We start from the raw sequence: 15522 nt of genomic DNA on the forward strand, positions 1-15522 counted from the left end.
TTACCTAATTCTTTGAGAGATTTACAGTTTATGAGCTCAAGATGTAGATTTAGTTGGAAATTTCCTGAACATTGTTGTGTAATTAGTACTTATAAAAACATTGTGTTTAATTCATAGTGCAGAATGACAAAAATTAGGGCACATCGGGTCAAGAAGCCACCCATTGATGCAACTGAAAAGGACCCTGTAGTAATAAAAGAAAGAAAGCGGAATTCTAACCCCCTCCATTATAGAGCTCGTTTGATTCACCAATTACCGAATGACAATGATTACTCATGGGATGTGAATCCTTACAAAGCTGTGCAGATGATTAACAAGTAGTAGAGTAGTTGGCTTGTCTTGTATGGGTGGCTTTTGTGATTATTAACTGTAGTTTTTGGCAATTACACTACTATCAACTATAATTACAATGACGTTGGTGTTAATTAATTTGTTCACCACTTCAAATACATTTCTAGTTTTTATTAATTTATTTCTCCATTTTCAAATACCTTGATGTTCAGTTATTTATATAAAACAACTGTCAAATTAACCCATTTTTTGAAAGGTAAATTATATACTAATCTAGTGTAACAAATAAAAAATCCAATGTAATAAGGGTTTGCATCATTAACTTCATTTACAGATGATATATAAACATATGCGACAGTGTAATAAGTCACTAGGACGTATGTGGCAGTGTAATCAGTCATTTTATCCATTTTCGAAAATGCAATAAGCTTATTTAACAGTGCAATAGGCACGGTTACAACGTAATATGGTACATTGATAGTGTGATTCTCCACTGGTACATATGTGACATCGTAATACGTCACTAGGAAGTATGTGGCAGTGTAATTAGTCATTTTAACTATTTTCGACAATGCAATAAGCTTATTTGACAGTGCAATTAGGCACTGTTATAACATAATAAGGTACCTTGACAGCGTAATTATCCACATGTAAAGTCAAAAGCTGGCTTTACAAAATACAAAATGAACACAAACAAAACAGAACACACAAGAAACATAGCAAAATCTCCATATTTCCCTCTTGATTCAACTTCAGTCAACCTCCTCAATCTTTGGGCCTTGGACACCATCATTGCCAATAGAACCACCACCATAGTCACCACCCATAGGCATATCATCTCTAGAACCTCCTCCACCACCGTGATACATCTTATCAACGGATCCAAGGCGTATCACTCTACCTGCATCTCTAATCGATCGATCTCAATGATGAAAAAATGATGATAAATTCTGGAGCACAAAAGATGTAGCCCAACACCTAAACATGAGATCCCTGACAGATGATTGATGAAATAGATGTTCGATTTGCGCCATAGGATGTGAAGACAAAGAAACACTAGCTACCTTGCAACAGTGGCGTAACCCAAGAGGAAAGCATATGAGAGAGAAGAATAAGATAGACTTAAATAAGAGAGAAAATAAAGATAGGAGATAGAAGCGTGATAGTATTGAATTTTGAGAAAGAAACCTATTAGTTCCATCTATTAATTTTTTTTAATGTAATCTATGTGGCATGATGACATGTTATGTCACATAGATTATGGATGATTACATATAACAGCTTTATGAAAGTTAAACATCCATTTGATAGTGTTTTGTATTTTGACTGTCTTAGGTTAAGGTTAGATGAATTCTAAAACTAAGATGAGTTGCTAAAAAAAAGTGAGTGGCAATGTTGCGGTGTTCCTTTATTTTTGAATAATATTTGAGTGAAAAGTCAAATATTTTATTATTTTAAAACTTTTATGAAAAATATTAACGTCCATAATGCAAAATTATTAAGACGAAGAACCAAATTAATGGCATTAATGAAAATTTCCTTAACATCAAATTATTTTCATAAGTAATATAATTACATCAAAAAGCTTTATAATTAATAATTAGTAAAATGATGGTACCCAAATCTAGAATTACATTCTGTTTTTACTTTTTAAAAAATCGAGGAACAAATTGCAGGGCGATTACGTCATTTTCTAAAGATAGGAATTTACACTAGTCTGCCGCGAACCAGATGTCTCCCCTCGCCCTCGCCCTCACCTTTCGTCTTCCATTCCATTTTATGCTTTCTTCTTAAGCTCAGAATACGAAGAGCGTGAAAAGGGGAGATGGGTTTAGTCGAAGCAGTAGCAGGAATACTCTTTGATGCGTCAGTGTTATTGCCTTACCAAGAGGGGTCGTCCTTGCAACCGTCAGCTCAGTCCTTACTCCGCCGGCTCCGCCACTCCGGGATCCGTTCGGTATAACCTCTCTTTCTCTCTCACACTTCACTTTAGTAAACTAATTATTTACTATTATTTTTTCTTTACAGGGAATTTTTTGCGGGGAGGGCCTTCCAGATGACGAGGTCGGGCTTTTCTTTTGTTGGCTTCTGTTTTCTATTTATACGTAGTGTCATATGATATGAGATAATATTTGTGGGTATTAGGTGGGTTTTCTTAAAAGCATGGCAATGCAATACTCGTTTAATCACTTTTTGGTGGGGGCATCATCTTCTGCCATTGATGAGGTTAATGCAGCATGGAATGACATTGGAGGGACTATTTTGTGTGTTATTTCGAACAATAAAAAAGATGACTTTACTCAACTAGCCACCTCCGGTTGGCTTTTCCTTATTTTGGGTGAGTCAGGAAGTTTTTACAAGATCCATAGGTAAAGCTTTCCAGATTAAAGCCCATTTTAGTGAGAATAGTTGCTGAAATTGATTTATTATTTTCTTTTCTGTTTCAGATGTTGAAGGTGCTGTTTCATGTCCGAATTCAAACAGATTTCACATCAACAAACTGGAAGAGTTGCCTTTGGCCATTAGCAATTTAAATAAAAAGGTTTCCAGAAAATGATTCTTACCTCTGTCAACCAGTTATTTGTGAATTTTGAATCTTTTATTGTAAACAATTATTTTTTTCCGGACGATGAAATGATCAACAAACTATGATGTTGGGTTCTGATCCTATGAAAAAACTGTTAAAAAAATGGAAGGACTGTAATTCTGTATCAATAGTATTCCGCACAATGATGCACAATAAGAAAAATAAAGCTTGTTTTCCCCCAAAAGAAGTCCTCATTGAAGGCAGGAGATCAAATTAATAGGGTTTGGTGATTTCTTTTTAGTGTCTGAATTCTAAAGTTTAAGCATGTCATTTGGTTTGAGTTCCATGTATGACAAACATTGGAGTTATTGTCTCAAAATTGGCATTCTGTTTCTTATGCTACGTTTCTTTTCTCAAGCAGGCAATTGGCAGTGACGTTGTGACAGTGGCTTACATTATGAAGACTTCTCGTGAAGAAGATTTTGCTAAGGTGTGCTCTTTGCTTAGAAGTGGAAGGATGTAGTACCATAGGAAAAATTAAAAATTAAAAGAAATAAAAGAGCAAGTTCTAAATCTAAGGAAATTCTGCTCTCATGGAGTTAATTTTACTTGAACTGAATAGAGATAGGAAAGGTTGAGACCGCTCAAGATAATTATAACCATCTATGGACAAAAATTGGAAGATAAAGCAAAAAAAAATCCAACAATGCCTTGGTAGCTTTTCCACTTTGTTACATGCAACAGTTGCTCCCTCATAAGGCTAAAACTGCCTGAAGTCATGTAAGGCATGAAATTCAACTCTGTGGTGGTTTTTGGAAATATAATGGTTACAAACCAATTCTAGTATCCAAAAAGTCTACTTAGACATGACTTACCTTATTTCACTTTAAACTAAAGTCCAATGATATAGCTTCTGATTGTAATGATTTGACTTAGGGACACAGAAAACTCGTATCATAATGGTAAAATGATATGCTTTGATTTACTTGCCTTATTTCATCAGCTATTCAGGTCGCTTCTATTATAAGAGAGCATTTGTTTGTTACCACTTTCGCTTTCATTAATGTCCTTTGATTGAAGACTTCAATCTGATATTCTGTGCCTGCTTCTGTAGAGGGGTGCATTTCCCATTCAACATACTCCAAATGGGTTGATATTTCTGCCCATCACATTTGACCTCCCTCTGTCATCTCAATTACGAGAGGCTGATGTTATTCTCCATAAAGCAACTGATGAAATTCTCTCCATTGATTTGAGCAACTCGTCTGAGTCACCTAACAGAATTATTTACACTAGGGGCATGCAGGAATTGCAAAGGTAAAGTTTAGAATCTATGTCTCTCTGAAACTGTCTTTGTACCATATAGCTTGACAACTTAATTCTAATGTACACTGGTGCTATTGTATGATTTCTTGAATGCTGGCACATCTTACCTTAAGCGAACATCAATTGATAGAATCTCCTTAGTTTATTTTTAGTATATATCTTTTCAATATGTAATGCCTTCTCACATTTACTCTTAGAGCTTCTGATGCAGCCACAAGCATCTCCCTGCAATAATATCGTCCTGGACAGAATATGTTTGTCATCATTTTTACATAGTTTAGATTCATTGTCGTGGTATTCTGACTGTCCATTGCTCTGGGTGAGCACCAGACCGTCACATATAGGGTAGTAAATTTAATGTCTCTGAATTCCTCTGGGAAAATTTTCATTGTCCAAAGGGTTACTTTGAATGTATGTACACCAGTCTATCTATTTGGTTGAAGTATGTGATCAAATCCAGAATTCTGCAAGTCATTGAGATGCATTCTAATAAGTGTTGGTTCTTAATACAGTTATATGAACCATCACCCTGAGTGCATTGCAATTGATCCACTCAACAACATATACCCTGTGCTGGATCGGCTGAAAATCCAACGACTTTTACTTGGGCTGGAAGATCTCAACTCTGAAGGCCATTGTGCAATTAGAGGCCCCCATTTTCTCAAGGTCCTTTTTCTAGATTGCTATCCATTTAAACCTTTTAATGTTGTCACATATCAATGCAAAATGCTTAGATGACTAAGTTGGAAAAATGTCATACTTGTTGACGCTTCTTTTTCATTCACTATTTTTTAATAATCATCTATTTTTTTACTTTCTTCTGAGTGCAGATTTGAACTTCTCATAGGTTTAAGAAGAAAGCTTTTATGCATATTGTGAGCTATATAACTGCATCTGTGATATACAGACATTGCTCAGATTGATATTGTTTTTTGGTTTCTTGATTCTGCAATTTTAAATATCTATTGCGCTTAAAGAAGTTTTAGGTTTGTGGCTTTGTGCCAAAACACGAGTTAATGGATCTCTAATGCATGGTAGGAGTGCATATAATTTTTTTAAAGACTTTTTCTGTGTACTGATAGGGCTTGCATCTCTTCAGAATTTAGGCTATAAATTTTAAACATACTTTGACATATTTGTACTGCCTAGTGGTAGAGTTGCTGTGGTGCAACTAGAGGTCACATGTTCAATTCTTGGAAACAGTCTCTCCACATATCTCCATAATCCTTGGAACGAGCCTTGTGCACTGGAGTTGTGTACCTGTTTTTACTTTGATATATTTGTAACTCGGAAGAGTGCGATGAGATAAGTTCATAATTTGATACGTCAGAGTAGAACTTCCATAGAATAGTATGGTAGTGGAGTATTTTATCTGAACCTTTGATGCCTTAATCTTTTCACATAAACTTTTGAGGTGCACAATCAGAATGCATCAAGTTGTTGTGAGGGTACTTCAAAAGATCACGGGGTGATAAATTTTTTCTTTTACAAGAAATTGTCATAGCGATGAATCATTCATTGCATACTGATATCGGCTGACTGCAGAAGTTGATTGTGATAGTAAGCGTTTGATTTAGTGTCGTATTTCTATTTAATTCAATATGTTTGGCTGGCATTTTAAATTTATTTTTTACTATTTTTTACTCCATTTTTTTGTCTGGCATTTTAAACCTCTGAAAAATCGTCTTAGAGTTCTTGTGACTGGACTCTGAATTCCCCTCCCAGGCCCATTGTACCTCTGAGCTACATCTAATTTAATCGTGCCCTTATGTTTAATCTTTTAGCTCAAGCATGAGCTATTAAGCAGTTCAAATTTAATTACCTCTGAACCTCAAATGCGCAGATTGATGATTTCAATGCACCTGGGTTGGTACAAAGGCTAGCAGAATCTAAACTTTCTCTTCCAAGTATTGTGAAACCTCGAGTTGCCTGTGGTGTAGCTGATGCTCACAGTATGGTAATCTGATCTTATCTTGTCTCTGGTATTTTGCATTAACTTTTGTATGATTGCCAATAAGCTAGTGTGGTAGTTTAATTCTATGGACCAACACTTGATTTGTCAATAAAGACTATTCTGTTTTGCTCTGTACATTTCTGCTGCATTCAGTACAACAGTTTACATAGTACCTGTGTGCATCTTCAATGCTCCTCAGGTGATCCAATTATCTGATTGGTTATGTAGTTTATTGACTTGTCACATGCATGCAATCCTGTATTCAAAATATTCCTGGTGAAAGACTTCCTTCTCTTTCCTCTACTTGATTGCAACTGTACATTGTCCTTACACATATTATCATCATTGTGCTTTATATGTTTTTCAAATGCTTGAATGCGTAGTTTCCATACCAAACGGAAGATCGTTAACCATATGCTTTACTTGCTCTATGATAGGGGAAGAACTCTGATTATTCTAGTTCATTTTTTTTTGGCTTCTAATAAAATGATCTTGTCTTTACATCACAGGCAGTCATCTTTAGAAATGAGGATTTCAAGGATTTAAATGTTCCTTGTCCAGCCGTTGTTCAGGTGATCAAGCTACCCATTTTTGATGCATTTGTGTTACGTTTTTGTTACTTCTAGTGTCTGTAAACTTAATGTTTTCCTGATTGAGACTTCATTTGTAGACAATGAAGTAGCTGACCTTTTTCTTTTCCTTCTTGTTCTTCTTCTTTTCTTTTTTTGATGAAGACGCTGCTGATTCTTGTTATGTTGGTAGAATATGTAGAGGCTAAGTTCTTCAAAATTTGTTTGATTATGCATTTTGTTTTTTTTTTGCTCATGAGATTTATGGACTCATTTCTTATGTAAGTGCTCCTAGTTTCATTTTGTACTTAATGTGTCACGCCTTGGTATTCTGACGTTGAAAATGCTTTCACTGCAGGAATATGTGGACCATTCGTCCACTCTGTTCAAGTTTTACGTGTTGGGTGAGAAAGTATTCTATGCAGTGAAGAAGTCGACGCCAAATGCTAATACGCTGATGAAACTGTCACATAGAAAAGGACCTGGTCCTTTACACTTTGACAGGTAGCTTCCCCTGTTCCTTCCGCTGGCCTCTGTATTGTTCTTTTTGTTAAACTATTTGATAATCTTTTATTGAATCTTAATCATTATACGACTATTCTGCAGTTTAAAATCTTTACCTACTAGTGCTGAGCATGCTGGAAATGGGTCCAATGACAAGTCTCTTGATCTCAAGCTAGTCACTGATGCTGCAATCTGGCTAGCAAAGATGCTTGATCTTACCATCTTTGGCTTCGATGTTGTTGTAAGTAACTACGGTTTTTCGTTCTCTACTTTATTATACGAATTTGTGATGGGTATTGATTTGATTTTATGAGTAATATTAGTTATGCTATAGTGATGGGAGAGATTTTGCCTAGTGGCTATCATATTGGAATTGAGGGTTTACATGTTGGAAACAGAGGTCTCTTCGCATGGCGGAGGTAAGACTATGCACAGGTTCTCTTCTTTGACCCCACCGCCAGTGCAGGAGCCTTGATCACTGAGTGTTGATTAAAGTTAACTATTTAGATATTTACATTTATTAGCTTACATGTAAATGCACGTATTTCTTTTGGCTTCCCATTGATTCAGCCTTTTCTGCAAAATTTGCCAGATTCAAGAAGGAACTGGAGATCATGTCATCGTTGATGTAAATTATCTTCCATCATTCAAGGAAGTGCCTGATGATATTGCTATTCCGGCCTTCTGGGATGCTATTAAAAAGAAGTTTGAATCGAAAAGGTCAAAACAGTGTGCGGTTTCCAACTGCTGAGGGGAGTTGTAGGCATTTGATTGTTAAGTGATCATTTGTTGATAATAATGCTGGTGTTCGTCAAGAGGATGTGTTCATGCATTGCTTTTTAAAATGGCATATGCATAGAATATGTGTGTCCGAATTCCCAAACACAGCACCACCCACAATCAAATTATGTATTTGGTGGGATGTGTTGCGTTCTTCTTTGCAGTAACCTGTTCAGCCAAAGAGAAACATGCAATTTGGTTGTCAATATTTTGCAAATGTTTATCAATCAAAAGACTCTCCCCTGTTCGTCTTTCTTTGACATAACAACTCAGGGCACAGTGCAGTGCGGTGCGGGATATATTATTATCTTGAAATAAATAATGTGCGGGGAGGAGGATCCATTTGGTACACAGCTCACACAGTAGCTTAAGCGGGCCCCCACAGTACTCAATGATACATGCTCAGTAGTGCAATTATAATTGCAAACTATGTGTAAAAAGCTTTATAATTACCTATGTCAAAATTAAGAACTTAAAAGCTCGGCTCGATCTGATTAAGAACCTAGGCCAACAAACAAGGTAGAAATTAGGAACACGTTAATTCTTCTACGCGTTAACTTAATTCGGCACTGCCATGTCGTTTCATATGTATCTATTTTTCGTACTTATCCTGTCGATACTCATATGTTGGCCCACAAGGCCCTACGTCCACTGACCCACGGCGGCCCACGCCCATCAATGCCGATAGTGTAAGTTCGGTCCAATCAAGAACCAGCGGAGAACAAGAATCTCTCCATTTCTCCTTCCTACCCGTGCAGGGCCCCCGTCCCCCCCCACATTACTGCGGCCACCATCGCCACCAGCAGCAATAGTACTATCACAACCCCTAGATCCCAGTTACTGGAATTTTCGAAGCATACCATCCAGTAATAGTTCCTATTTTTAGAATGGCCCAAGAAGACGACCTAGATTCTGACAAGTCTCAGTCTCAAGCTACTTCCTCATCTACAGAGCCGTCGTTATCCAGAAACTTGTCGCTTAGTAAGCTCAACGCTCAGGCGCCTGCATTCGTGCCCACTCGGAATCCTACATCTCGGTCAGATCCACCTCCACATCAACAGCAGCAGCGGCTAGTTATCCCTCCTCCTCCTATGGTGCATGTCTACCCACCTGCCGCTGCTGCTTCTCCCACTCATCCTCCTCCTCCCCCGCCATTTCATGTCCCTGTACACAGTCCCGTGCGCGTGCCAACCCATGTGGTTCCCATCCAGAATCATCACAGTCAGCACCATAGTAATCAGAGGAATCATCAACGTCATCAAAATCATTACCACCCTCATAGTCAGCATCATCAATATGTGCCGGTGCACTATCACGGCCAGGATCAGTATCATGACAGTGGCGTTGGTGAGCAGGAGGTTGAAGCTTCAACGAAGAAGGGGCATCAAACAACGCAAGCTCAGGGAGAACAAAATCACGGTGATCCCCCATCGAAAAACGGGGTATCAGAGGAAGCCGCACAAAAGATTTTGAATCAGGTCTGCGTCAAATATGATCTTATACTAGTTTTTAGTTGTGTTTGTTGACGAGTTTAAGATTTTGAATCAGGTCTGCTTCAAATACGATCTTATACTAGTTTGTAGTTGCATTTGTTGACGAGTTTTTGTACAAATAAATTTGTTTGTGTATGTTAGTTTTTACTTCAAAGTACAATATTGTGATGCATGCAAGTTAGTAAATCTTTACTCATATATTTGGAAGAAACAGGAACTGTTACTCTGTCATTGAGTACACATACATGCATGTTTAGATGAAGTCCTGGAGGGTAGTTTAAAGTGGAATGCAGCTTAGCATTGGTAGTTCTGATGGACAGAAATTTGATGGCATCCTTTTTAATTGTTATTAACAATACTGGCAAAGTGGCAATTATAATATCTGAAATTTAGCTTCGAATAGACATCACATCATGTAGCATTTATGTTGACTGTAATGTTTCTAGTTCATCAACAGTTGACTTTATTTTCTCCTGGATATTGTCTTGTATTTATTCTATCTGGCATTTGAAACTTTTATTTCAGGTGGAGTATTATTTCAGTGATCTTAACTTGGCCACTACCGATCATCTGATGAGGTGCATTAGCAAAGATCCAGAAGGATATGGTAGAAATTTTCTAAACCTTTCTGTTGATCTTCATTGCTTATTGCTGTATAAATCTTCTTATTGTTCTTTCTTTCTTTTTTGTGGGCACCAAAGGTTAATGAATATATGCATCTGCTTTGCTCAGACACAGAAAGGTTTTATTTTTTGATGCGCTTTTGTTCCATTTTCCCACTCTTATGATTTGAATAGTGCTTATGGAAAGCTTTGGGTATTGTATGGAACTCATACCTCAAGTTGGCTTATGTTGTTTAGGTCAGAAATTCATCCTTTTAGTGGGACAGTGTATCGTGTCAAAAGATTTTCTGGAGTTATATTGTCAATAAATTTTGTAAATATATTGTTTGTTGAACTTCGATACAAACTACCTTTTTTATTTGTGATGCGCATGCAGTTTCTTTCTAGTATGCTGTTATATGTGCTTGTCCAGTTTTTATATATGCTCAGTTTGTTGCTCACTTCAGAATACGCCTTTTAGCTTTGATGTTTTCCATTAAGCGCTTGGAAATGTCATTATCTTTGGAAGCTTCTGTTTGATGTCAAGTTTTATTTTTACCGTTTGCATTGTTATTATATCAAGTGTTACTTTTTAGAAATTAACTTCTCTCTGTTTCAATGTAGTGCCCATATCTGTTGTTGCATCTTTCAAGAAGATAAAAACCCTCTTAATTAGTAATTCTCAGCTTGCCACTGTTCTGAGGACTTCACCAAAGCTGGTGAGATTTTTTATCGTTGACTCTTGTTTCATGCACAAGCATGCAAATACTTTATCATGTTGTTTCTACATTCTTACCATTTTAGGGAAGACTTGCCCTGGTGGGAAGCTCCCATCCCCCATGACTAAGGGGTCATAGCTTCAAACCATCACTCCCCCAGATTTTCCTACAGCAAAAAACATCCATACCATTTTAATAACCATTTCCTTATAACTTTTTGGCACTGTTTATCACAGGTAGTCAGTGAGGATGGGAAGAAAGTAAGACGACAGCATCTCTTAACTGACATGGAAGGATTGCAAGTAGGCTTGAATCATTTAGTATATTTTTTAAGTGTATTCTTGTTACATGATTTTATTCCCCATATCATGGTGTTTCTTTGCTCCTTTAAGTGGAGTGTCTTCAAATTTTTTTATGAAGTCCTATATTGCAAATTTGAAAATTTGTGCATACTTTTCTGTATTTATTGCCAAAAAACTTTGTTTTCTTGAGTCCTTTGGTTATTGTAATAAATCTAAAGGCATCCTTTTTTCTTATTTACTCTTTTTTTTTTTGCTTGTCTAACACTCATCTTGAACTGCAGTCTCGCATAGTAGTTGCTGAAAATTTACCTGAAGATCATTGTCACCAAAATCTCATGAAATTTTTTTCTTCCGTTGGGAGGTACCAGCAACACATGAAGTAGTGCAATTTCTACTGTATAACATAGTTTTCCCTGGAACTGATTACTTATGACTCATTAAGTTTTATGTTTTCAGTGTGAAGACAATCCGTACTTGTCAGCCTCAAGCTTCTTCTGGTGGAACTTCTTCAGCATCGAGATCGGCAAAAGCTGATGGCATGCATTGCAGTAATAAGGTAAATGCCAAATGTACACTCATGTTCATTCAAGGCAGTATTGCAAAGTTGCAATATTTATGTGTTTTCCTTTTCCGCACTCAATTTTGTTCCTTTGTCCACTGTTGCCATAAGCCGCTTTACAATAAATTCATTGGTTCCATTTGGATCTTGGGCCAACAGCTGGTGATTAGAAGAAGCCTAGAGGGAAGGTGTACTTCATTCTCTGTTAGCACCATCTAGGTTTTGCATATGGTGAATGGTTATGTTGCTTATCTCCTCATGCAACAAACAACTTCATTTACCTTAATAATGGGCAGCACTCAACCTAATTGATAAAATTTATGTGAGAAAAAGAACAGGTGTTGGTCATCTTGTAAACTGTAAAGATGATGCTTTTCTTCCAATTAATACATTTCTTCCAACTAATAGATCCGGGTTATCTTGTGACAAGGATGTGATTTCTTTTGTCACCAATGAATTGTTTTCTTCTTTATTTTTGCAGTCTTGCTGAGTTTACTTTTCCTGACATGATTACGTGACCAATCTTGTACATATATACATACATGTAATGCTTACTTGTCATATTTGTATGACCATAACAAACATTAGCAAAATCGAATTCAGTATTCTTGTTCTAACATCTGAACTCAACGCATCATATGAAGCTGCATGCATTCGTGGAATACGAGTCTGTTGAGTTTGCCGAGAAAGCAGTATGTACTTTTATTCCCCATGCTATAACTTCTTCCTTTCTAGTCATGTTAGCTCACACCCAACCCTAGTATGCATTATATAAGTGAGAATGTATGTTTTCCACTGCAGGTTACTGAGCTAAATGATGAGGGTAACTGGAGGAGTGGGCTTAGGGTCTGCTTGATGCTCAAACGCACGGTAACCTCAATGGTTGTTGTTGTTGTTCTTCTTCTTCTTCTTCTTCTTCATGTGTTTTTGATGTAAACACTATATGCACAAACACATACACTCTATTATATATTGAGTGAAGATTGAGATAGAAGAATGAAATTGTGGAATGACTAGTATGCTTTAATGTTACAATATGATGGATGTCATAGTTTCTTGAATCTTAATATGACCGAGGCGTAATAAAGCAAGCTTGATATGGTATTTTGGGTTATTTTGTGGAGATAGGATAGTTTTTTTGAATAATATTTGGATTCTCTGTTATGCAGGCAAAATCTGCTCAAGCGCGAGGGAAGAAAGCAAATGATGGGGAAGGGCATTATGAGGAAGAGGACACTTCAATGTCTGATCTGCGGCCTAATGATAAACAGGCTGGAGATTCTTCCCAACAGTTTGATGTCCACTCACACGATCATACAGTAAGTGTCAATAAACTTTCTCTGGGTCTGAATAAAAAGATTTCATAAGTTGCATTTATTGACTGGAAATATTCCTAATGATATGGATGACAAGATTTTAGAGAGTAGATGCAATTATGATTTTTCAGTTTTCACACCCCAGGAGATAGAGGGAATTTGTTTTCATTTTGACAGCATAGGATTCTGTTATTTTTGTCCTGCAAATACTTCTCTCACGTAGATAAGTTACATATCACAACGGTGGGGGGGTTGAGAAGTGTCCCTAGCATTATGCTAACCATATTATCCAGCTTTATTGGTTATATCTTGTTTTTATTCAAAATGGAAGTGCGTGAGCATATGTATGTTTCTGACGAAGGACTTGCCTGTTATTTTTTATGTGTTTTGAATTGAATCTGCACCTCCAATAGATGACAGTAATTTAATGTCTGGGTATGATTTTACTTGGGTAGGGAGAGGGACATATCAATGACAAGGATGGTCTGTCAAAGAAGGGGCGTAACAGGGGGCAGGGAAAGGACCGTGGGCGGACTCAACACCAACAGAATAATCGTGGACACCACATGGGAACACCCCTTTCAAATAACATGGTTTTCAATGAGCAGCAAATACCAGCAAAGCAACCTCCTGGGCCACGAATGCCTGATGGTACAAGAGGATTTGCAATGGGTCGAGGGAAGCCAGTGGCTGTTAACATGGAATGATATATATATATAACATGTTGTCTTAATGTATATTGCATGCAAGTGTATCTTGGGATATGATACGGGTCGAGGGAAGCCAGTGGCTGTTAACATGGAATGATATATATATATAACATGTTGTCTTAATGTATATTGCATGCAAGTGTATCTTGGGATATGATGAACCTTTATGTAGCCGTGTAGATGGCAGCGTTTTAGAAAGGCTGCTCATCTTAGTTTTTCAGAGGTTCAATTAGCAGTATGAGTCAGATTGTTCAATGTCTAGAAGGACAAGGTCCCCTTCTTCCATTGTTGATCAAACCCATTTAGTGTCAGCTCAACAAAGATGGGGTTAATAAAGATTAGCCGTGTTACAATTTCATCTCCTTTCAACTAACTTCAAAGTTCAAATTTGTTCTAATATGGTAATTCTGTAGATTTTTCCATTTTGTGGGCAGTAAACTCACAAACGTATATCATGCAACTTTGGTTAATTTCATTTTCATTGGTGTCTCAAAGACTAATATTTCTTTGGTAAATAAACCAAAAAAAATGATACATTTTCTGTTTTCGTTTTTACAAAAATATAAAACAAAAATAAAAAAGAGAAATTTTATTTGCACATCACAAAACTATTTAATTTAGGGTTTAAATAGTTTACACCATTTTAATTTTTTTTTTCTCTTTTACATATATATCCCTATTTAGAATGACATATTAACCCTTTACTAAAAATAAAAAATTAATATATATTTAAATATTGAATTAGAAAATACTAAATCTACACAACTATTCAATATATATATATTGCATGAGTGGAAAGTTCAAAGCCTTGCATTTGCAATTAGCTAGTCTGCGCATTGACTGAAGCATATAAAAATCCAAATAAAAACCCAAAATCCGAATAAAAATCCTGATCCAATTTTGTGCGAGTCTTGAAAATCAAAATATATATACGTACTCCAATCATTTCCCAACAGGAAGCAGAGAACGAAAAAGAAAACAACAGAATTCAAAGAGAACCCAAAATTCAAAGCCGTAAAAGGTAATGGCAACAATCCATAGCATACACCCTGCCATACGCCTAAACATCTTGAATTCCGCCTACAATTTGTCAATTTATTGCCAGCACCTCAGATAACTCATCAGCGACGCAGTGGACAATCCTACCATACACATCTTGAATTTCACTGCAAATTTAGCCTCCAACAACGAACCCCCAAATCAGATCTGTCAGCCTAGGAACCCTAGCGCCCAAACAATCGGCAATTCGCCAAGAACAGCGCCAAGCCAAAACACTAGAAAGAGAGCAATCAAAAAAAATGTTTTCAAAAGTCTTTAAAACACCACGCACGACGATCTTTGTTCTCTCTCGCACAACATGTGTACTGACCATTATCTCATTTTTGCATTTTCGGGTTGGGTCTAACACAGGCTTTGGGCATGGGTCTGTCCCGAGCCGAACTTCGAGCCCGGGTTGGTCCTGAGCTAGTCTTCGAGGTCGGGTCGGGCAATAAGCCTGGGTAGATCTCTGGATAGTCTTTAGGGTTGGGTCGATCCTGGGACGGTCTTCAGGGTGGGGTTGGTCTTGAGATGAATTACAGACTCGGGTCGATCTCAGGACAGTCTTCTGGGTCGGGATGGTCCCAGGGATGGCTTTAGGCTAGGGTCTGTCCCGGGACGATCTTCGAGGTTGGGTCGATCCTAGGATGGTCTTCGGGGTTGGGTAGGTATCGGGACGGGCTACGAGCCTGGGTCAATCTTCGGGGTTGGGTCAATCCCGGGGAGGGCTTCATGGTCGAGTCAATCCAGAGAAAGTCTTCGGGGTTGGCTCGGTCTCGGGTCCGGTTTTGGGGTAGGGTTGATCCTTAGACGATCTTCGAGGTCGAGTCTG

General features: G+C 37.4%; 2 protein-coding genes across 5 annotated transcripts; both read left to right on the top strand.

The window, feature by feature from the left end:
- Window positions 1-1972: 1972 nt before the first annotated feature.
- Window positions 1973-8198, top strand: LOC119980366 (inositol 1,3,4-trisphosphate 5/6-kinase 4). Its single transcript, XM_038823038.1, has 12 exons — window positions 1973-2248; window positions 2320-2355; window positions 2437-2629; window positions 2739-2833; window positions 3240-3308; window positions 3933-4135; window positions 4657-4810; window positions 5988-6101; window positions 6608-6670; window positions 7026-7171; window positions 7274-7412; window positions 7764-8198. Exons 1-12 carry the CDS (start codon window positions 2117-2119, stop codon window positions 7920-7922), a joined length of 1503 nt encoding a protein of 500 aa, XP_038678966.1. The 5' UTR covers window positions 1973-2116; the 3' UTR covers window positions 7923-8198.
- Window positions 8199-8615: 417 nt separating this feature from the next.
- Window positions 8616-14010, top strand: LOC119981112 (la-related protein 6B-like). Of its 4 annotated transcripts, none has more exons than XM_038824123.1 (10): window positions 8617-9429; window positions 9970-10051; window positions 10671-10765; window positions 11002-11067; window positions 11349-11428; window positions 11524-11623; window positions 12271-12318; window positions 12428-12508; window positions 12796-12945; window positions 13398-14010. In XM_038824123.1, the coding sequence occupies exons 1-10, from the start codon at window positions 8839-8841 to the stop codon at window positions 13647-13649; spliced, it is 1545 nt and encodes a 514-aa protein (XP_038680051.1). In that variant the 5' UTR covers window positions 8617-8838; the 3' UTR covers window positions 13650-14010. The 4 variants fall into 4 exon arrangements, with proteins under 4 accessions (XP_038680053.1, XP_038680051.1, XP_038680054.1 ...); XM_038824124.1 differs by having other exon boundaries at window positions 8619-9429; window positions 12428-12496; XM_038824125.1 differs by lacking the exon at window positions 12271-12318 and having other exon boundaries at window positions 8616-9429.
- Window positions 14011-15522: the final 1512 nt, after the last annotated feature.

Source organism: Tripterygium wilfordii, chromosome 16 (genome assembly GCF_013401445.1).
Source record: "Tripterygium wilfordii isolate XIE 37 chromosome 16, ASM1340144v1, whole genome shotgun sequence".
NCBI classification, from domain to species: Eukaryota; Viridiplantae; Streptophyta; class Magnoliopsida; order Celastrales; family Celastraceae; genus Tripterygium; species Tripterygium wilfordii.

Coding starts and splice junctions, on each gene's coding strand:
- LOC119981112 (XM_038824123.1), top strand. CDS start 8,839: ATGGCCCAAGAAGACGACCTAGATTCTGACAAGTCTCAGTCTCAAGCT. Junction 9,430..9,969: donor CACAAAAGATTTTGAATCAG/GTCTGCGTCAAA, acceptor CTTTTATTTCAG/GTGGAGTATTATTTCAGTGA. Junction 12,946..13,397: donor TCCACTCACACGATCATACA/GTAAGTGTCAAT, acceptor TTACTTGGGTAG/GGAGAGGGACATATCAATGA.
- LOC119980366 (XM_038823038.1), top strand. CDS start 2,117: ATGGGTTTAGTCGAAGCAGTAGCAGGAATACTCTTTGATGCGTCAGTG. Junction 2,249..2,319: donor GCCACTCCGGGATCCGTTCG/GTATAACCTCTC, acceptor TTTTCTTTACAG/GGAATTTTTTGCGGGGAGGG. Junction 2,356..2,436: donor AGGGCCTTCCAGATGACGAG/GTCGGGCTTTTC, acceptor TGTGGGTATTAG/GTGGGTTTTCTTAAAAGCAT.